General features: G+C 32.5%; 1 protein-coding gene across 9 annotated transcripts in view; it reads right to left on the reverse strand.

Moving 5' to 3' along the window:
* LOC127721328 (transcription factor 12-like) overlaps positions 1-24,216 on the reverse strand; it is a 92,896-nt gene that overhangs the window by 48,470 nt on the left and 20,210 nt on the right. For 8 of the 9 annotated variants that reach the window (XM_052228073.1, XM_052228076.1, XM_052228080.1 and 5 more), the window contains exons 4-8: positions 15,130-15,188; positions 14,678-14,735; positions 10,808-10,857; positions 4,726-4,798; positions 750-793 (exon numbers count right to left, since the gene is read on the reverse strand). In XM_052228073.1, the coding sequence (XP_052084033.1) occupies positions 750-793; positions 4,726-4,798; positions 10,808-10,857; positions 14,678-14,735; positions 15,130-15,188 (284 nt within the window). The remainder of the gene's footprint in view (positions 1-749; positions 794-4,725; positions 4,799-10,807; positions 10,858-14,677; positions 14,736-15,129; positions 15,189-24,216) is intronic. The other variant, XM_052228074.1, reaches the window with a different exon arrangement.

Below are 24,216 nucleotides of genomic sequence, written 5' to 3' on the forward strand. Positions count from 1 at the left end.
TTACGTAAACAAAGGTAACATTAGTTACAACCTTAATGAATAGCAGCAAATCTTTGACACCCTGTTTACTTGTATGAAATCAGAAAAAATCTTTAATTGAATCCATCTTATGAAGACCAATTTATGTTAACATTTGCACAAATCTTTGTTTACCCATTGTTGAGGGTTCAAATTAGTGTGGGTCCGAGGTTCAGGACCTGTGTTTTCAAGGAGAGGACTTCTCATTTTTAAATTACAAAAATCAAGGACCTACCATTCTTTACACTGAAACTTGATACACGACCATTGATTTCTTATGGAGGACCCTTCACTTAAAATTTTAAATAATCCTGGACCTTTCATTATTTAAAGCAAATTTGAACTCCTGGTGTTAACTTTTCAAACTTTTAAACTGATCTGACCTTGCTAATTTACCTTTCATCAACAAACAATTGTAAATATAGAATATGACATGTGCATTTCACGAAGATAATGGTCCACTGAAAAAAGCGTGAAGGAATTATTAAGACCAATGGGTATAAACATAAAAATATAGCACCATTTCCTAGAGGGGGTATAATTACAAAACAAATTTAAATCAGCTGCATCCTCAACGACATAAAAAAATACTTCACACATCTTTTCTTAATTGTATTTAATAAACACTTCTTTGGTTAAAATCAATGAGCTGTCGGTTCCAATTTTATCCCTGACTCTGCTCTTCAAATGAAACTACAATGTATCATCGGTGAAAAAATTAATCAACATACCTTTGATCGTTTTCCTGGAGCACTGTGACCACTTTGCCGTCGTCCTGGAAACAAATATATGGCATAAGTTATAATGCAATTGCTAACCTCAGAAAGTTTTAGCAAGGGTTCTTTCACATGCAAAGTAAGATATTCAACGTTTGAACTTTATAGCTAGTTGTCTTGTTGGTAATCATTTCACATCTCCTTATTTTTATATTAGAGAACAACATAGTTTTAGACAAATTATTACCACTGATCTTACCTCATTAAAACCTTGAAATTGAATAACAAACAACTTTTATCATATGTATGTAAAATAAATGGGAAATGTGTTCATGCATGGACACAGATGATGTCCCCGCTTGCATATAACATTATAAAGGGACATAACTCAAGAACGGTAAAAGTGACGCTACCCAAATTCTTACTTGATCTGAGTTTTGTAGTAATAAGCATTGTGTATAAGTTTCATAACATTTGATTAAGGCAAACTAAAAGTTAGAGAACGGAAACCAAATTCGGGACTTACAGACGGACAAGGGTAAAACTTAATGCCCCCCTCCGATACAGCGGGGGCATAAAAACACAAAAATATTTAAAGTCTGCAATAAAAGTTGATGTTTGCCATACCAAAGAAGGCAAATTTTAGTATTTAGGCAAACTAATAATATTCTCTTGTTTCCTGCCTCTTGACAAACAAGAATGTGGCCATAGTACATGGATGCCCCACTCGCACTATCATTTTCTATGTTCAGTGGACCGTGAAATTGGGGTCAAAACTCTAATTTGGCATTAAAATTAGAAAGATCATATCATAGGGAACCTGTGTACTGAGTTTCAAGTTGATTGGACTTCAACTTCATCAATAAACTGCTTCGCTGAGCGCAGCTAGATACGCCCGCAGAGGTCCAACCCTGAACAGTTGGGGCAAAAATGGACACAATATTCAAGCTTGATTCAGGTCTGAATTTGGATTGTAATTAAATATTTGACATATTATAGGTTTCTGAATAAATGTAATTTGGATTGTAATTAAATATTTGACATATTATAGGTTTCTGAATAAATGTAGTCAAACAACTTGAAATTGGTTATAAAAGATTTCTTGCTGTTGTGCAATACTTAGTAAATCTGTTGTCAGACTATAAACAAATAAAGTTCAATTAATTCTCAATGTCATATTAGAAATTTATGAAAATAAAAAGGGAGCTTACATCAATAGATATAAACAATTCACCAAAGTTTCATGAGAATTGGTGACAGCATTTTTGAGTTATTGTCTGAAAACTGGAAAATCACCCCTTTTTTTAATGAATAAAACCCCATAACTCAGAAATGTAAAATGTAAAATTTATAAAATTCTAAAGGGAGCTTACATCAATACATACAAACAATTCACCAAAGTTTCATAAGAATTGCTGAAAGCATTTTTGAGTTTTTGTCAGAAAACTGGAAAATCCCCCCTTTTTTATGAATAAAACCCTGCAACTCGGAAACGTAAAATCTAAAATTTATAATAATCGAAAGGGAGCTCATGTTAATAGATATAAACAATTCACCACAATTTCTTGCAAGTTGGTGAAAGCATTCTTGACTTATTGTCCGAAAACTGGAAAATCCCCCTTTTTAAAATGAATAAAACCCCATAACTCGGAAACGTAATATCTAAATTTAAAAAAACCAAAGGGAGCTCACGTCAATTGATATAAACAATTCACCAAAGTTTCATGCAAATTGGTTAAAGCATTTTTGAGTTAATGTCCGACATGTTGACGACGGACAGACGGACAACGGTATACCATAATACGTCCCGCAAAACGGGCGTATAAAAATTACCTTGACCAAAAACTTTAACCTGAAGCGTGACAGACGGACAGACTGACTAAAGAACGAACGAACGGACGCACAGACCGAAAAAACATAATGCCCCTAGCTGGGGCATAAATATATTTAACATTATGACTAAATGTATATTGGGAAATGCTCTGGATTTTAATGGTGCTTCACCAAAAATGTCATCCAAAATAAAATACCCCTCTAGGTATGCATGAACATTTAGGATAGGTAGGGAGGCAGAAAACAGTACCTTTTATGTATGCAGAATTCAAAAATAAACAACAATAAGATAAAATATACAAATTTACAACATCTGGTTTAATATATTTTACAGAATTTCATAATTAGTTTCATCAGTGCGGAAGATTCTAATCGCTTAAATATCTTCATGACCATAGGAAGGAAAGTTATGCAAGTGGACTAACAATTCCATTTTGAAGCTTCAGTCTTGCCAAACTCTGCCCCCCACCCCCATTGTTGGCATGAATGTTTAATCCCGCTGCAAATGTTTGCACCTGTCCTAAGTCAGGAATCTGATTACAGTAGTTGTCGTCTGTTTATGTAGTTCCTACGTGTTTCTCGTTTTTATATAGATTAGACCGTTGGTTTTCCCGTTTGAATGGTTTTACACTAGTAATTTTTTGGGGTCCTTTATAGCTTGCTGTTCGGTGTACATGTGAGCCAATGCTCCGTGTTGAAGGCCGTACTTTGACCTATAATGGTTTACTTTAATAAATTGTAACTTGGATGGAGAGTTGTCTCATTGGCACTCATACCACATCTTCCTATATCTATGTAAAACACTGGGAACATAAAGCAAACACTAACCTAACCCTAACCTCAAACTGAATTTGACCCAAAGTACAAGGCCATTAAAGTAAATAAATGCCCATAAGATTATTGACCATGCTTTTGGTCACGTCTGATTCCTCGTCTCACACTTAAAGGCAAACACACATAAATATCTTGAACCATATACAGGAATGTAGCAGATGGAATTGTGTAAATTAAATAAACACTTCCAATCCAAACCATCTGCCTCAATAAAATTTTCTTCAACAGTTATTACAATGTAAACAAAAACATTTCAATTTTGAACATTTCTTGTAGATGTTCGAACAATTTGCATGTGAAGTAGGAACTAGAATGCATGTGTTGTCTTGCTAAGCATGGCCCACTCATAATTCAAGTAATGTGGATTCATTATCATTCGTTGGATACCAATTTTCGTGGATTTCGTTGGTACAGGTGAACCACGAATTTAAAAATTCAACGAATAACAAATATTTCATCAGGTTGTATGCCAACTTTGGCATAACCAAGAAATCAAATATCCACGAAAATGCAAGTTTTTCTCAAACCACGAAAATTGGTACTCACGAAAATAAATGAATCCACAGTATTGAAAAACAGGAAGTAGGAGTCTGACAGATCCAAATAGTGCACAATGAAGTCATTCTGTAATTTCGAAAGAAAAGTGTGACGAAAGATTGGTGTTGGCCGGACAACCAATAAGACAAAGTAATTGCTTATCCCCCCATCTTTTACACACCTCACTCAAAGGTATAATTTAATGACCTTGGTGAACTATGACATAATTTTAATACCATCAACTAACTCAATTGTTCCTTTTGAGTGATTTTGCAAGAGTTGTCTTTCTTGGGAGCAGATTGAGTCTGCTTATATGTAGGGATCAGTCGATTAGCTTACACAGTTATGGTGACAGTAGAGTTGAGTAAATTTCTTTTTATGTCCACATTTCAAAGATATATTTGATCCCCAAACATATTTACCCTAAACACTCCCAAAATGAACCTTTCTGTGGAACATTGTCAAAATAAAGCCCTAAAAATTACTATATTAATCATTAATTGGACAAATATGATGAATTAAATGAGATTAAGGTAATATATCAAGGACAGCAAACTCACCATAAAAATAACCAGAGGACAACATATATTATTACCTTAACATTTAATGCTCAGCATATATACCTTAAAATAATCTGATGAAACTAATTGTGAAATTCTGTAAACTGAAGTTTAAGGGATAAAATAACAAGGAGGATTAAACCTGAACTCCCCCACCACCACAATGGTTAGTACCACATAAAAGTTAAGGGTTAGTCCATTTTAGGTAGTAAGGGTAGAACACATGCCTCGGAAGAATGCAGCTTTACCTCCAGGTGACAGGGTGTCAGGTGACATCGGCATATTGTTACCCATCATTCCCTGAAAATAAAGAAAAATAAATTGACAACTCCTTTTACATAAACATTGCAATATATACATTCTCAAGTCTAAATTAAACTTTTTCAAAATTAATAAATGTAATGACTCAAGTCTACATGTACCTGATTTTACAAATTATCTTGCATCAAGTACTGTTAACCAACTTATTTTCACATATACTTTGGTTCCTATTTAGTTCTTTCTAGCCAACTTTGCAGCGATTTATTTTCATGAGGTTCTCATTTTCTTGATATATTTATATAAGGGCAGATCCAAGTTCACATGTTTGCAACCATTTTAATAAGCGTTATTTTTCTACTGGTGAAAGGTCGCGAAAAATGAGTTTGTTTACAGTAAACTACTACTATGATGTCTCTCCCAAGTATCCTTGCCATTAATAAAAGACTCCTAAGGTAAATTTTAATTAGTGTCAAACCAAGACTTGACAAGTTTAACCTTTCTAAAAAGGTCGAAGTGCTTCCCAGTACCATAAATTACATCAGCATGAAGCAATTATTGTTGATTGAGTCTTGAATACCCATACTGTAATTTTATTCTGTCTTTTACATCTTGTCTTGTCCAGGACATGTTCCCAAGTAGCCAATAGAACCTCAGCCACATTATGAGGCAACCAATCAGAACCGATATTTGGTAAGTTATAATTTCAAGATGGCGTCATTATCAAATTAAACCAATAGCTTTGCACTGTAATGCATAGCAAAAATCAATTTTTGTGTCTTCTCTATAATACATATAATACGAACAAGGCAATTCATTTAAAGATTATCTTCAAAATGAAGGAAAAGACCCATCTTCTAAATGAAGGACATAATCATGATAATTCTTAGTAATTTACACCCCATCCTTTTAATTTACAAGCCATAAATACTAGCAATGCCAAATTACAATGAACTAAGAATGCACAGGATGTCCGGCTAAGCATACCCCACTCATAAATTAAAGTACTGGAAAGCAGGGAGTAGGTGTCTTCACAGGATCAATAAACTGCTTCGCTGAGCGCAGCTGGATACGCCCGCAGAGGTCCAACCCTGAACAGTTGGGGCAAAAATGGACACAATATTCAAGCTTGATACAGGTCTGAATTTGGATTGTAATTAAATATTTGACATATAGGTTTCTGAATAAATGTAGTCAAAGAACTTGAATTGGTTATATGAATTGAATTTATATTCAATTAAAGATTTCTTGCTGTTGTGCAATACACTGTGCTGTTGCGCAATACTTAGTAAATCTGTTGTCAGACTATAAACAAATAAAGTTCAATTTCTTCTCAATGTCATATTTGAAATTTATGAAGTTTACGGAGATTACATCAATAGCTATAAATAATTCACCAAAGTTTCATGAGAACTGCTGATATGAAATCATTCTGTTTTAACAAAGAATTATTTGAATTCTGTTTTAACAAAGAATTATTTGAATCTGGAATAATTTTGAATTCTGCTAATTGATAAGAAATGTATGATGAAAACTAACATAATTTAGAAGGGTTAGCCATGCATGCTCGCATGGCTAATGGGGGTTAGTTAGTTCATACTGAATAATCAGTGGAAGTAAAATTTAACTTTCGCTAACCCTATTTAGTTGGGTTAGTTTTCACCATACATTTCTAATCAATTTTCCAGAATTCATAATTATTCCTGATTCATATAATTCCTTGTTTTCAGAAGAAAAGTGTGATGGAAATATTTGTAGAACCAACAACAGACCAGGTGAATGCAATATAGCCTAGATTCTAGAAGTGCAGGTAACAACTATTTCCTAACATGGAAAATGTCTTGAATAAACTCATCATAGATACCACAAAATTTTATACAGCAGACATGCTGTATACAAAAGACTCATAAATGACACTTAAATCAAATAAGTTTCAAATGCAAAATAAAGTACGAAGTTGAAGAACGTGGAGGACCAAAATTTCACAATTTAACATCTGTGGTTCTAAATACTTCAAATTCATCATAATCAATAAAAAAACATCTAAAAAAATATTCATAATAAATATTCTGCAAGTTTTACATAAATAATATCCATGATTTATAGTATTCCAGGTGCGATCAATGTGCCAAAGTATTTACACAATGCCAGGTGTCTTCTGTTCAACTTTCTTTCCATTAAATTCAACCCTTGTAATGGGTAACATGCCAGCTGATTTAAAATGAACAAGGTATTTTATATACCTCATCGAAAATAAACTCCCTTTGAATGATTTCACAAGAGTTGTCTTTCTTTGGGAGCAGATTAGTCTGTTACATTTTTAAGGATCAGTCCAAAGGCTTACATAGAAGAATTGAGTGATGTTCATTTTACGTGCACATTATCAAAGATATAGCAGTACAAATCTGGATTCAAAAACAATTTCTTTTTTAGGGGGGGGGGGGGGGGGGGGGATCAGCATTTATAAAAAAAAAAAAAAAATTTGATAGTACAAACTGACAATATCTCAACACAAAATAAAGATAAGCTAAAGCAATCACACTGACAATATATTTTAACTATTTCTGTATATTTGTTTTTTATAAATGCATATTCTCAATGAGATTATAATAACAATTATACAGTGCATCAAGCTACCAGGGGTTGACTTCAACACCTGAACAGCAGTTACATTGGTACAGAGCTGTTTATCTTTTTATTACATAAACATGTAAAATCACATCAAAGAATGCTAACATTTTTTACTTCCTATCTCAAAATTAGCCAATATCAGGAACATGAAATCACCGATCAATCCACAGGCCAAACAAAGTGTCTACATTAGGATCACAACGACCTCAATTCTTTTAATTGTTTTATATGTATTCATGAATAGTCTAAAGTTCATATTTTTTTTTTTACTGAACTACCTATTTTTGGGGGAGGAGTAGGACTTTCACATTTAAGAAAAAAATAAGAAAAGTAAATTTCCTATCTGCCTACCTACTAATCTATTTACTTACAAAGTAAAACGTAAGCAAAAGCTTAATAAACACAAACTGTTAATAATGAATTTAGCACCAAAATTTTAAGTGTTATGCATCATACTGTTTTCTTTTCAGTCAATGACTTTACTAAGAATAACAAAAGAACCTATATTTGTTCATACTATTTTCATCCTATCAATTTTTCTTAAAAATTATTTCTTTTCGTGATATTAAATAACTTTTGAAAATCCCATTATTTTTGTTCATCATAAACCACCTTCCGTATAAAATTCCTTTTGAATCTGGTTATAAATTACATATTTATATTCATTACACAGTTTTTACAAAGCTCCGAATACAAACAAAAGACAGCATAGCTTTGCTAATCAATCCAGACTTTCTCTATGGCACCTGCGTCCCTTGCTTAAGGCTGATCATTGCTGGGGACCATCTCAAAGTCAAAATTCTTTCAGAAAGGAATGTAATAGAATTTCATATCATACATTGTACTACTGAAATGATACAGATTTATACCTCATTACCGCTTGACTTTAGAAACAGTTGTTTAATCATGACAACTGTAATGTTTGTGACAAAAGTGTATAAATTTAATGTTTAATGCACACTTTTCTTCAAAAGTTACAAATTTGAAGAAATTTTAAGGTGTAATTTGACTGATTTATGAAGGAATTTGTGAACATAGGCCTTAAACATGGCAACAAAATAAATCTTGTTCAGATTAAAAATATTGTAATCTATACTTTCTCTTTAAAGTTTGGAACTGTCTAGAGAGGTTCCGGGTAAAACGATCGGGTATTTGCATGTAGGAAAACTAGAGATAAACAAAAAGGTAGAAATGTATATATTGCGTCCTTACTGCAAGCATTTGGAGGAATATCATCAATGTTGCTGAAATACTTAGTGTTATATTGGAAAAGAGTTATTGCAAGTTCATGCTATATGATTTAACGTAAGGGACAATATTAGTGCAATAATCTTATATCATGATCACAACTACCAATAACAGAAAATGACAGTTTCTCAATAAAAAGACATTCAGACCACAATCATATGCTCATATGGGAAGCTGTTTTTGCAACAACAAAAATCTTGTTTATTCAATGCAATAAATCCATTCTGAGATGGCCCCTCTGTTGAAATTGACAGGAAAAGCTATGATAGTTTATTGACAATAATAAAATGAGGACTCCTATGTTCTGCACCTGAGACCAGTACGACATGAGACTAATTAGAAAACAATATCACGATACATCTATAATTTGTCAATGTGCTACCGGACTCAGTCGCCTAAACACATCTTAGAAAGTGTAAAAATATTACCCAGAGGTATCTATAAATCGACAATGCGCTATAGGGACAACAGTGCCAAAAAAAAAAATTCAAAAAGGTTAAAAATATAATTGAACATATCAATCTGAATGAAAAACAAAAATTTTTAACTTTTAAGAGAATCACATGGCGATTTCAGAAAATGCTCTATTGAAATAATACTATCATACTTAAAAATGAGAGTTGTAATTTTTGTAAAATCTATTCTGTCGCAAAAATTCCTTAATTTACAGTTTAATAGAAACATTCGTCAATGAAGTTAACACTTTGAAAATTTGGGGAGTCGGAGCAGCATGGCTTTTCTGGATTAGCCTTCATCAGGAATGCTTAAGGATGTTCGCTACTCTGCTTCAAAATAACAAGCTTTTTAAAAGACTGATATAAATTAATAGTATATAAATAAAGGAAACTAAAAAAGCAGATAAAAATGAAGGGTCCGTGTGCTTGTTTTCGAGATATAAGCCATTGAAAATTTGGCGAGAAATGATTCTCTCTATAGAGTTTTCATACATTTAACATTGGCACCTTTTTTCTGACTAAAAGTATGAAAAAATAACAAGGATTTAATAAGATTTTCAAAGATGGCATTTTAAACTATATTTAATCAAATTATGAAAAGAAAAGTAGGGGTTAGTGGGCAAAATTTTTTAATGGCCCTTCATGGATAAAACCAGAGAATTCTGAATATCTGGCAAAAATTCAAAAACAAGAGGAGCGAACATCCTTAAACCCAAAAATCTAAAAGCCAAAGGGTATAAATACCTGAATATTTGAAGAGCTATATGACCATAAGGGACCTAGGCTAATTACAACACTTCTTTCCAAAAAAGTCAACTGTTTTCTAATTCTAATAATAAGAACACAAATTGTAAATTCCTACATAAATACATGTAGGCAGTGACTTCTGGACGAACAAAAGAAAAAAAATCTGACAAGTTTTTCAACAAAACCAAGCCCGTTGTCGTAAAAAGAATTCTTACCATGCCAATGAAGCTTCTCAACATTTCTTCCTCTAGCAAATAACGTCGTTTCTTCGCGTAATACATGTTGCTTGGGAGACGTGAAACAATACAGTGAGACAAAACTTAACAGTGGAAAGTTAACATATGTCGTACAACCTGTTACTGTAGAAACTGACTTTGATAATTTATAAATATTTATGTTAATTAGATTCGGCAAAACTTTCAAATCACTGTTTTAGTAAACAGCTCCCTACTGGGATTTTCGTCAGAATCTTTTCAGCAGATGTCAATAGTCAAGGGCACCAATAGGCCTTTGACAACACTATATAGTAGAAAGCCCACAAGCATGTTTTATTTTAGGGTCTATTCTAGAAATGACCAAACTGAGTGGTCAGTAGGTATTACGGGATGGTTGGCTATTTTTGGTTAAAAAAAACAATAATTTATTTATTTCAAAGGATACCAATTTTCGTGGATCGTAGAAATAGTATTTTCGTGGATATCTGATTTTGTGGCTAAGCCAAGGTCTGCTTACAAGTACATGAAAAAATTGTACGTCCATAAACTCAAACATTTCTGAATTTACTGTACCAGGGCTCTCGGTAATAATACTTTACTCAGTACTAGGAGTACAAAATTTGTGCTAGAAACACCAAATCCACGATTTTGATTGGTTGCTTTCTGAATCTGAGTACGAAAATCGTGCTCGAAAGTTTTATGACCGCAAGGCCTGGAGGCACAGGGATAGACCATGTGGAAATGTAGAATCTTACCTGTTGCTGTGAATTCATGCCTGGTCCATATTGTTGTCTGTGGTCTTTAGCTGAAACATACAAAAGATACTGATAAAAACATCCAAAAGATACTGATGATAAAGATAGCCGTCATTATATAAGTACATGTATCTCTGTCATTTGAAAAGGTCAGTAAAGCATAGTAAGGCTTGGCAGACATTGGTTCTATACTATATTTACTATTTAAATATCAAGAGAAAAAAAACACAGAAAATTTTAGGAATATTAGCTAAAAGTTAAATAAAATTTGGATTGTGATTAAATATTTGACACAGCATAGGTTTCTGACACAGAATGAATGTGGTCTAAGAACTTAAAAATTTTAAATTGGACATTCACCTATTATGGTCCAATATCCAAAATCTAAATACATGGTTAGATTCAGCATATCAAAGAACCCCAAGAATTCAATTTTTGATGAAATCAAACAAAGTTTAATTTTGGACCCCGATTTGGACCAACTTGAAAACTGGGCCCATAATCAAAAATCTAAATACATGTTTAGATTCAGCATATCAAAGAACCCTAAAAATTCAATTTTTGTTAAAATCAAACTAAGTTTAATTTTGGACCCTTTGGACCTTAATGTAGACCAATTTGAAAACGGAACCAAAAATTAAGAATCTAAATACACGGTTAGATTCGGCATATCAAAGAACCCCAATAATTCAATTTTTGATGAAATCAAACAAAGTTAAATTTTGGACCCTTTTGACCTCAATGTGGACAAAGTTGATAATGGGGCCCAAAAATCAAAAATCTAAATACATGGTTAGATTCAGCATATCAAAGAACCCCATATATTCAATTTTTGTTGAAATCAAACAAAGTTTAATTTTGGACCCCGATTTGGACCAACTTGAAAACTGGGCCCATAATCAAAAATCTAAATACATGTTTAGATTCAGCATATCAAAGAACCCAAAAAATTCAATTTTTGTTAAAATCAAACTAAGTTTAATTTTGGACCCTTTGGACCTTAATGTAGACCAATTTGAAAACGGAACCAATAATTAAGAATCTAAATACACGGTTAGATTCAGCATATCAAAGAACCCCAATAATTCAATTTTTGATGAAATCAAACAAAGTTAAATTTTGGACCCTTTGGACCTCAATGTGGACCAATTTAAAAACGGGGCCCAAAATCCAAAAACTTAATACACGGTTATATTCAGCATATTAAAGAACCCCAAGAATTCAAGAATAAAACCCCATTGAAATTGATCAAGAAATAAGCAATTTATACGAAGTATCTTCTTTTGCACAATACTGTGCAATTGAATATTTCTTGCTATTGCGCAATACTCTACAATTGACAATTTCTTGCTATTGCGCAATATTGTGCTATTGGATATTTCTTGCTATTGCGCAATACTGTGCAATTGAAGATTTCTTGCTATTGCGCAATACTGTGCAATTGAAGATTTCTTGCTATTGTGCAATACTGTGCAATTGAAAATTTCTTGCTATTGCACAATACTTATTAGATAATAATTTACACATCCTGTTTGGTGTGTATCTCCTACCATATCATTATTATTTGCTTTTAAATATTAATCAGAAATAACCAACTTAAAATGGAAAATTTTAAAAGAAAAAAAAAAGGAAAAAAAGAAAAAAAAAGAAAAAAAAAAATCCCCCCCCAAATTTTTTGAACCCCCATATGATTCATCACCCCCAAACTCAATCCCAGCCTTCCCTTTGTGGTATGGTACCTTGCAGTACAATTTCAGAGAGATCCATACACTTGAACACAAGTTATTGTCTGGAAACTAGAAAAATGCTTACTTTTGGCCCCTTTTTGGCCCCCAATTCCTAAACGTTTCGGGCAATTACCCCCAAACTCTATTCCAGCTTTCCCTTTGTGATATGGAACCTTGTAGTACAATTTCTGAAATATCCAAACACTTACACACAAGTTATTGTCATGAAACTAGAAAAATGCTTGTTTTTTTCCCCTTTTTTGGCCCCTAATTCCTAAAATTTTGAGGCAATTACCCCCAAAATCAATTACAGCCTTTCCTTTGTGATATGGAACCTTATGGTACAATGTCAGAGAGATCCATATCTAGAACAGTAAAAGTGTTCAAGTTATTGTCTGGAAGTTACAAAAATGCTTATTTTTGGCCCCTTTTTGGCCCCTAATTCCTTAACTGTTGGTACCATAACCCCCAAAATCAATCCCAACCTTCCTTTCGTGGTATTGAACCTTATGGTAAAATTTCATGGAGATCCATTCACTTAAACTAAAGTTAGAGTGCGAAAACCAATGTGTCTTCGGACGACGCCGGACGACGCCAGACGACGACGACGGACGACGACGACGCCAACGTCATACCAATATACGACCAAAAAATTTTAAATTTTTGCGGTCGTATAAAAAAATCTGTCTGGTTAAAGGTTTCTATGAAGAGTCCTTATTACATATCAAAATTATTTAAATCTACAAATTTCCAATCTGTGACTGAACGTCCAGTAAATAAATATGGAATGTGTCCATGGGACACAGATAATGCCTCCGCTTGCATATAATGTTATAAAGGAATATAACTCAAGAACAGTAAAAGTGACGCTACCCAAATTTGTACTTGATCTGAGTTTTGTGGTAATAAGCATTGTGTATACGTTTCATAACATTTGGTTGAGGCAAACTAAAGTCAGAGAACGGAAACACACTGAATTTTTCCATTTGTAGAGGGGCATAACTCTAGAACAGCAAAAGTAACGCCACCAAAATTCGAACTTGATCTGTGTTTTGTGGTAATTAGCATTGTGTATAAGCTTCATAACATTTGGTTGAGGTAAACTAAAGTAAGAGAATGGAAACGAAAAATTCAGCAATTTTTCCATTTGTAGAGGGGCATAACTCTAGAACGGCAAAAGTGACGCCACCAAAATTCAAACTTTATCTGTGTTTTGTGGTAATAAGCATTGTGTATAAGTTTCATAACATTTGGTTGAGGCAAACTAAAAGAACCTGAAGCTAAAAATTCAGCAATTTTTCCATTTATAAAGGGGCATAACTCTAGAACGGTTAAAGTGATGCCACAAAAATTCAAACTTGATCTGTGTTTTGTGGTAATAAGCATTGTGTATCAGTTTCATTACATTTGTTTGAGGCAAACTCAAGTTAGAGAACAGAAACCAATTTTGGGACGTACGTACGGACTTACAGGGGTAAAACTTAATGCCCCCTCCCCTACGGCGGGGGCATAAAAACTGTTTCGTCAAATAAACACAGAATATATGCTAGATCAGTAACAAAGTATAATAGATACTTCTTTTTTAGTCATTTAGTTACTCTCTCATTGACACATAACCTATATCTCCTTTCAAGAGCCTCAGCGGCTGAGTGGTCCAAGTAATCATCTACAGTGACCACCAGACTATCAACTTGAGGTTTTGAGCTTGACCTGGCTTGTTATGAGGTGTGGTTGACCCCAGTCTTAATTGACATGGAAAACAAGTTGTTATCAGGATCTGATTACCCTTTCGGAGCACCTGAGATCACCCCAAATTTTTGGTGGGGTTTATGTTGCTCAATCTTTAGTTTTCTATGTTGTGTTTTGTGTACTGTTATTTGTCTTTTGGTCTTTTTTCTTTTTTAACCATGGCTTTGTCAGTTTATTTTCGACTTATGAGTTTGAATTTCCCTCTGGTATCTTTCACTTTTTTTTTGTCCTGCTGAAAGTCACGATCCTCACTGGATAACCCAGCTTTTTACACCAATCAAAATGGATCGCAATGAAAATGCCAAGGTCACTTAACTTGGTGTAAAACACCAACAAACTTCTGTATTTCCCTTCATTCTTTAAATTAAACAATAGTTAATTAAATCATACATACTCATAAAAGGATGCATATTATCATTCTGGCCGTCATAATTTTGTCCATCATATGGATTCTACAAAGAAATTATTCATTGGATTTAAATTACTGTATCAAATTCTCAAACATAGAATGTATAATTATGTAACTAATGTAATTTTTGTTTACAAGAACAGTACTAGTTTTACAGCAAATGAGAAAATTTAGCAAAGGCAATATTAGTGAAATGAAATTTTGACAAAACCATTTTATCAAATACATGTACTAGTAAAAATTACAATACTGTCAGTGTCTTTGAATTTTGAAAATAACTGCTGCTTTAAAAGTAAAAACAAAACTTATTAAAGAACTTTTACTGTCATTTTTTGTGTTTGTTTTGAAAGTAATCATATTTCTACTTATTTACTATAAAATTTCTCATTCTAATTTTGTTTAATTGAATTATAAATTTTAGACGAAAATAGACTTACATGATTATTGTAATGTCCTGGAGGGGGGTTTGCTTGCTGCCAATTTCCGTCATCCATACCTGAAAAACAAACACAAAATTCATCCAACTGCCTATTTCAAATTTTAAATATACATTGACAATGTAACAATTTTTAAAAGCAGATCTTTTAAGCTACATTGCAACTCAGGAAGATTTTGTCACTTAAAACAGTCTATGGTGGGTATGTGTATGGAGTGGAAAAATCTACTGAACATCCCATTTGCCAAACCTATAAAGTCAACATGGCATTTTTTCTCAATTTTAGCCTTGCACATTCAATAACAAACAAAAAATTTAAAGCTTTTGAATTTAATACTTTTGCTAAATCATTGGGTGAAATTGGTGTCAATCTGATTGAAAAACAAACATGACAGATCTTTTGTCCTCATTTGCTTACAAGGATCTGACAACGAAATGTCCTCGGCTACACAAAAATTAATGTGTTATTTTCTTCTAAAGCACCCACCATTCATTTTTAGTTCGGGTATGTTGTTTGATTTTAAATTTCCTGAGAAAAAATAATTTGTTCCAGAAGTTAAATGAAATTTTTGTTATTTCATTGAAAATAAGGGAAGGGGGTGGGGGGATAAATACAACATTGAGTTTCAAAAAAAACTTCTAGTTCTAAGTCTAAATCTTTGATGTTCAGGGGGATTTCATTTCCAACCTTTCACACGAACCAAATAAAAGCTTGCGGCCACTACATAGCCAATAATGCTTAAAGTGGTGTCAAAAACCAACATTCAATCAGTCATTTACAATCCACTCCTGCCCATTCATATTCAACTTCATTAATATTGTCAAAAAACTGAACAGAAAAAAGTTCAATCTTTTCAAGACATTGTAGGTAAGTCTGATGATGGGAGAAAATAAATGGCCGGTCAACTGCATAATGTGGGTACAGCTCACTTTCTAGAAGTATTGTCCATTCTTTACCTGTTTATAAAGTGAATGGGTGGACGGGTGGATCCATCAAAATCCTACTGAACTAAACTAGGGTATGTTGTATAGTCAATTGAATTTAGTCTTAAAAATCTTATAACTAGAACTCCACTATTTTGAACAATTTTACTCAACTCTCAAAATAACTATTAATGTTTATATGACCTCTGACCCCTTGCAAAATATATAAAAGACTAGCAGCCTCTTCTGTTATCAAATGTGTAAATTTATTCACTTTAAATCAATTTTCTACACTGTTATTTATGACTGGTATAAATAGAGAACTATAATTTCCTCCTGAGCCAGATAAAACAATTGGATGACTTCAGAAGGTGTTCCTAACAAATTACGACAAATTGATAAACATACACAAGTCATTACAAAGTAATCCGCGACGCTGCGACAGATAATCGAAAAATCCAATCATATTTCCTGTTACGGTTACCCCATCAGGACTGACGACAGCCTTTCCATTCAAATCAAACCGCGATCGGAATTAAACGAGCTGAAGATGTGAATTCCCAACGATTTCACTTGTGACAATTCTATTAGCCTTTCGTCTATAATTGGCCGTAGGGAGAGTGAAGCAAACAACATTCTACATTTCTTCTGTATTGATCAAGCAATTAGACAGTGGATTAAAGAACACGTCTGTTGTCTTTAAGGTTAAACACTTAACACACGATGTTAAACAATTGACTCGCATTTCATTACACGCTTAAATATCATTAATGAATTTTTATCTTTAAATTGTGATTTTTTTTCATAAAATTGTGTGAATTTTTTTCTTAAAATTGTTGTATTTAAGGTTAAACACTTAACAGCCATGTTAAACAATTGACTCGTGTTTCATTACATGCCTATAAAATATCATTAATTAATTGTTTACTTTAAAATTGTGAAATTTTTTTTCTTCAAAATTGTTGTCTTTAAGGTTCAACATTTAGCACAAGATACTAAACATGTGACTCACGTTTCATTACATGCTTTAAAATTAATTATATATTCATTTTATTAAATTTTGTGATTTTCTTTTTTTAACTTGTTGTCTTTAATACAAACATAATTAATTTATTTTATTTTTTTTAAATGTTGTCTTAAAGGTTAAACACTTAACAGCTATGTTAATCAATTGAATCTTGTTTCCCTACATGTTTAAATATCATCAATTATTATTTATTTTAAATGTTGTCTTTAAGGTTAAACATTTAACACATGATGTTAAACAATTGCCTCACGTTTCATGACATGCTTAAACATTATTAATTAATTATTTTTGTTTACTTTTGTGTTTTTTCACTTTAAATTGTTGTCTTTAAGGTTAAACACTTAATATACGATGTTAAACAACTTACTCTTGTTTCATTACATGCCTTAACATCATTAATTAATTTTTTTCCTTAAATTGTGTAAATTTTTTTCTTAAAATTATTGTCTTTGAGGTTTAACAATTGACCCATATTTCATTGCTTGCTTAAATATCATTAATTAATTTTGTTCCTTAAATTGTTGTCATTGAGGTTACCAGAGTTCTCGAAATCTTTTTTGCCTGGTGGTCCTTGAAGAAAATCTGCTGGTCCTCACTATAATTTCTATTGCAAAAATACCAAAATTATGTCGGTCCTTTGCAAAATTTGGTGGCAAAACCTTAGGACCACCACTTTTTGAGAACTCTGGGTTACACACTTTACAGCAATGTTAAACAATTGACTCTCATTTCATTACATGCTAAAATACCTGTGTTTCTTGCTTGTTCTGTTAAAATGATCAACATATATTAGAATAAGCCTGGAATTCTGTATACCAACTCTTACCACCCTGCTGTTTTATGGAAAGATTTTTAATAATGTGGTATTTTGCTCATTGTTAAAGATTTGGACAGTAAATATTATTGTTTATATATATATATTTGTCCTCAGCTGGATAGTGGTCTAATTATGGGCAAATGTACCAAAAATAAATCTGTCCTTTATACGTGTCAAATATTTTATACAGAAATGAAACTTCTAAATTTATAGTATTTATGAAAAATTTAAACCATTTTAGTAAATATTACTCGCCTTCCCAAAATGTATTTCTAACATAAAAATTGACACTTGGTGTTAATCTATGGCTAAAAATTGAATTCAACAACTGCTACCAAACTGTGAACTTTTGTTTTGAATGAAAATAACAATAACACTTTATTCATTACGTTCATCCTTAGCCTGGAATAGAAATTATATTGGGTTTAAGCCTTAAAATAAATTTACACAAATATCAAATCTGTGCCATGCAATCTTGAAAATGAACACAACATGAAAATATTTTGAACAGCAGGGCTCGACAATAACGCTTGTCCGATTGTCCGGTACCAGAGGAAAAAAAGGTCGGACAAGTTAAAGCTAGATCAAGGTTGTCCGACGGGACAAGTAAAATCATTTTGTAGAAAATAAATTAAATCCAACTTTGATGAACAAAGTATTGAGTAATAAACAAAAAACAAGAAAAGATAAAAACAAATATTAATTTGACATGTTTACCATGTTTACTTGCAATCGATAATTCAAAACTGGTTCTTTGACAGATACTTTATAACAGATAAAACGCGTAATATTCTCGGAAACCAGTCTTATATGAAATCAAGAATGCGCTTGGTAGATAAGGTAACAAGACAGTTCGGCACCGGCACGGAAACCAATCCTTCCATGTTTAATACACCTAATCGCTATTTATTCCATTCGGGATAAGTTCTAAAATTACACAACTTTTTCATCCAGTTGAAGCTATCTGGGTCCCTGTTTAAATAATGCACCATGCATGATACTTTTTAATGAGATCTGTTTAAAACATCGTAAATACTTCAAACAAAATTTTTTTTTACTATAGTTTGAGTTTCGAAAAAGTGGATCATAATCTATCAAAGTTTTGTATTGATCGCTTTCTAAATTTTTCCCTCCCTCAGCTCGCAGAGTCTGATGAGACTTTGGCATTGATGAAAACTAGAACCTAAATCCTGTGACATGACTTGATTCAGTTGTTCTCGACTCATATTTTTGAAAAGGATATCAATAGATATAAATCAAATTCTATTCTTATGTTCATTGAATCAACTTAAAATGCAAAAAAGGTTAATATTAAGTTTTTTTTTTGGACAAGTTACAATTTCATTCGGACAAGTAAGTTTTGATGTGTACTTGTCCTATTGGGCAAGTTGAAAAAAAAGTTATTGTAGAGGCCTGAACAGTGTGAAAATTTATGGAGTAATATGGTTTATTGTTGCCAGAAATACAGTAATGAATTTCTATTTTAACATTAGCCCCAAGTCATGAAGGATTAATTGAATGATGATGGGTACACAAAATCCAGTGGCAAATATCACAACCATATCCGGGAAGATATTTAAATGCAGGGAAAAAGATAGCAGGGATCCAGTAGCCCAGGCTAATAATTTTAAACTGGGCTCCTAAACTTAAGCTTAAAATTCCTAAGTGCTTAAATTAATCTTAAAAGTTGTGGCAGTTTAGGCCCTTAGGCCCTAGATGCAAAAATTTGATCTATATCCTTGTAATGTTACATGAAGTTGCCTTGCTTTGAATCAATTATATGCAATCATGCTTAATCAGACTTTCAGTGTGTACAGCTCAGCTGCCAAAACACATTCTTATTGTTATGCGTTTACTTTTCTACATTGGCTAGAGGTATAGGGGGAGGGTTGAGATCTAATAAACATGTTTAACCCCGCCGCATTTTTGCGCCTGTCCCAAGTCAGGAGCCTCTAGCCTTTGTTAGTCTTGTACTATTTTTAATTTTAGTTTCTTGTGTACAATTTGGAGTTTAGTATGGCGTTCATTATCACTGAATTAGTATATATATATATATTTGTTTAGGGGCCAGCTGAAGGACGCCTCTGGGTGCGGGAATTTCTCGCTGCATTGAAGACCTGTTAGTGACCTTCTGCTGTTGTCTGTTCTATGGTCGGGTTGTTGTCTCTTTGACACATTCCCCATTTCCATTCTCAATTTTATTATAAACCTTTCTTTGGCAACTAAATGATGCTACTTAGTTCAAAGAAGCCACAAAACCATTTTTGCAGTCATGAGTTTGATGCCACCAGTAGGAGTTAGCCACAATATCATTCAATTGAGACAAGGGAAGGCAAAATATATACTTGTTTCTTGTCTTCTGGCAGAAAAAAGGGAGGTTACTAAGGTCGGTAAAATGATTTTTTCCCAAAGACAATACCGGTAAAGGGAAATGTTCTGGACTTAACATCAGTACTTTGAAGGCTTCAATGTGACTTTAAGTTGAAGAACACCAATACAAGATCAGTTTCTTTGCATTTTGTGTTTTCTGCTATGTATTTGGATTTTGGGTCATGCAAGGATGACACATATTCTTCTTTTCTATTTTACCAAAAAAGTCTGGACTTTACAAGTGTTTAACCAAAAGTATCTATAAAATGTGTGTTAGGGCAGGCATACAAATTTAAGGTACAAGTTAGTACGGACGCAGTTAAAAGAACTATATTTTGTAGCCCAAGCATTTACCTCCATACCACAGAAGGATAATAAATTGATTAAATTGCACTGGTCATTCAGTGGCAAATATTTCATTCATATTCATGATCAATAAAAAATAAAGGAGGTCTAGAATGGTAGAAATCTGACCTTTATATTGACACTCATTTCAAAATTATGGTAAACATTTGTCTAGTTTCTTGTTTTCACACCTTTCCTTTTAGATTTAAAATGTAAATTTCAATATTTCTCAATATTTGTTTCATAAAAAGGTTTAACAAAAATCCTGAACTCCAAGTAAATTCAATAAACTGCTTCGCTGTTCGCAGCTGGATACAACCGCAGAGGTCTAACCCTGAACAGTTGGGGCAAAAATGGACACAATATTCAAGCTTGATACGGGTCTGAATTTGGATTGTAATTAAATATTTGACATACATCTATTATAGGTTTCTGAATAAATGTAGTCAAAGAACTTGAAGTTGGTTATATGAATTGAATTTATATTCAATTAAAGATTTCTTGCTGTTGTGCAATACACTGTGCTGTTGCGCAATACTTAGTAAATCTGTTGTCAGACTATAAACAAATAAAATTTATAAAATTCTAAAGGGAGCTTACATCAATAGATATAAACAGTGTACCAAAGTTTCATACAAATTGCTGAAAGCATTTTTGAGATTTTGTCTGAAAACTGGAAAATCCCCCCTTTTTTAATCAATAAATCCCATAATTCGGAAATGTAAAATCTAAAATTTATAAAATTCTAAATGGAGCTTACATCAATAGATATCAACAATTCATCAAAGTTTCATGAGAACTGCTGAAAGCATTTTTGAGTTATTGTCCGAAAACTGGAAAATCCCCCTTTTTTTTATGAATAAAACCCCATAACTCGGAAACGTAAAATCTAAAATTTATAAAAATCCAAAGGGAGCTCATGTCAATAGATATAAACAATTAACCAAAATTTCTTGCAAGTTGGTGAAAACATTCTTGAGTTATTGTCCGAAAACTGGAAAATCCCCCTTTTTTTAATGAATAAAACCCCATAACTCGGAAACATAAAATCTAAAATTTATAAAATTCTAAAGGGAGCTTACATCAATAGATATCAACAATTCATCAAAGTTTCATGAGAACTGCTGAAAGCATTTTTGAGTTATTGTCCGAAAACTGGAAAATCCCCCTTTTTTTTATGAATAAAACCCCATAACTCGGAAACGTAAAATCTAAAATTTATAAAAATCCAAAGGGAGCTCATGTCAATAGATATAAACAATTAACCAAAATTTCTTGCAAGTTGGTGAAAGCATTCTTGAGTTATTGTCCGAAAACTGGAAAATCCCCCTTTTTTTAATGAATAAAACCCCATAACTCGGAAACATAAAATCTAAAATTTATAAAAAACGAAAGGGAGCTCACGTCAATAGATATAAACAATTCACCAAAGTTTTAAGCAAATTGGTTAAAGCGTTTTTGAGTTAATGTCCGACATGTTGACAACGGACGGACGGACAGACGGACGTACAACGGTATAACATAATACGTCCCGTAAACGGGCGTATAAAAAGGGGGATGTCCATAAAAACTGACGAAACAATGTTAGACTTTATCAACCAATGGAACAAATGGAAAACAATTGTTATATTCCTGACTTGGTACAGGCATTTTCCGAAGAAAATGGTGGGTTAAACCTGGTTTTATAGCTAGCTAAACCTCCCACTTGTATGACAGTTGCAGGGTACAATTTACATGTAGTAGGGAGGCAGCTAAAAGAACTATATTTTTAACCAAAGCATTTACCTCCATACCACAGAAAGATAATAAATTGATAAAATTTTGCTGGCCATTCAGTGGCAAATATTTCATTCATATTCATTATCAATAAAAAATAAAGGAAGTGATAGAATGGTATTTTATATTGTCTCTAAACAAAGCATGATAAACATTTGTCTTAATTTCTTGTTTTCACACCTTTCCCCTGACATTTAACATGTAAATTTCAATATCGTTCGACATTTGTGTCATTTGGTTTCTTTCTATAAATTTCAATGTTAATTCCCAAATTGTTTATATATAAAAATCAGAAGATGTGGTATGATTGCCGATGAGAAAACTCTCCACCAAAGACCAAATGACGATGACAAAACTCTCCACCAGAGACCAAATAACGTAGAAGTTAACAACTATAGGTCACTGTATGGCCGTAAACTTTCTTGATGTTCTTTCTTCTTTTTAGGCACTTAGTTTATTGTCTTACATCTATATTATATATCAGTTTAACATGGAGGTCCTAATCTTTACAATTCAAAATCATTTTCTTCAATTAAAGACTACATAAATCATCTAATTAACATGTTATACAAACAAAACAACCACCTATTTCTCAGTCCAAAAAATATTTAAAACTTTTAATTCTAAATTCCAAAAGTCATTTTCACTGGCCTAGTGACCACTGACCACTGTTTAATCTGTTATGTGTGTACATTTCAATAACATACAGGTGTTTTTGCACACAGGAATTTACATGTGTATTACTTGTGTATATAACAACAGTTAAAAGTTAGTGTGTCAACAATGTGACACATTTATCTGCCAGGATTAGATAACCCTCGCACCTTTTTATTTACCAATGGCTAATAAAGTTATACCTTTATAAGATATAAGTCCAAATCTTTAATCTCTTAAGTGGCTATGGATTTCACACCTCATGTTTTATTTTGCATTAATAAATCGAAATTCGATCAACTCTGTTCAAGCCATTAAAACAATTTAGGTTTTTTTGAAATCCATAAAATTAGGATGGTTATCATAAATTAAAGATCTCCAAATTTTAAATATATTTTATTCAAAATTAAAAGCTCACACTTTTGAAACTGCACTAAACAAACTCATATACAAATATCCAAATGTACAGACATGTATAAGTAATCTTTTGAATGCAACTTTTTCAATTTTCTTTAGATTTCCAATTAGCTCCAAAATTTCAATTATGCAGGATTCATATTTGATTTTTTTAAAGCTTGGATTACGAGATTTTGTCTTCCAATTATTTTAGTATAAATTTCAAAAGCTAAGAATTGTGTATATTTTGTTAAATATCATAAATAAGATTTCACCACAATAATAAAAGTGGTCTTATTAAAACCAAGTTTGATGCAACTTTGAAAAATCCTTTTTTTTTCAAATACATGTATCTTAACTCTTAAATTTTAGGTACAATGTATTACTGCAAGAGCACTAATTTTGAGCACTCTCCTTGACATTTTGATTTCTTTTAGAAAGTTAAAGTTAGCTATACCCCAAATAACTTAAAATATCTTCATAAATCTATGTAAATTAACTTTTTTTTTATACCAATGACACTATTTCATAGTTTGGTTCTTTTTAAATGAAATTTTTGTTATTGACAAGAATATAACCTCCCCCAACGATTTTCAGTAGCCTCAATTTCTTCCACATTTGATCAAATTTCTTAATCAGGGTCAAGTGATATAATTGACATATCTCAATTAAGCCTTTGAAATCACCTGGCAGAAGATTGTCCTATTTTATCTGGTGTAGTATTACAATCTTTTATAAAGGGGTGACGAGGTCAGATTTAAACAGACAACACAGAAGGT

The sequence above is a fragment of the Mytilus californianus genome, unplaced genomic scaffold, assembly GCF_021869535.1.
Source record: "Mytilus californianus isolate M0D057914Y unplaced genomic scaffold, xbMytCali1.0.p SCAF_12, whole genome shotgun sequence".
NCBI lineage: Eukaryota > Metazoa > Mollusca > Bivalvia > Mytilida > Mytilidae > Mytilus > Mytilus californianus.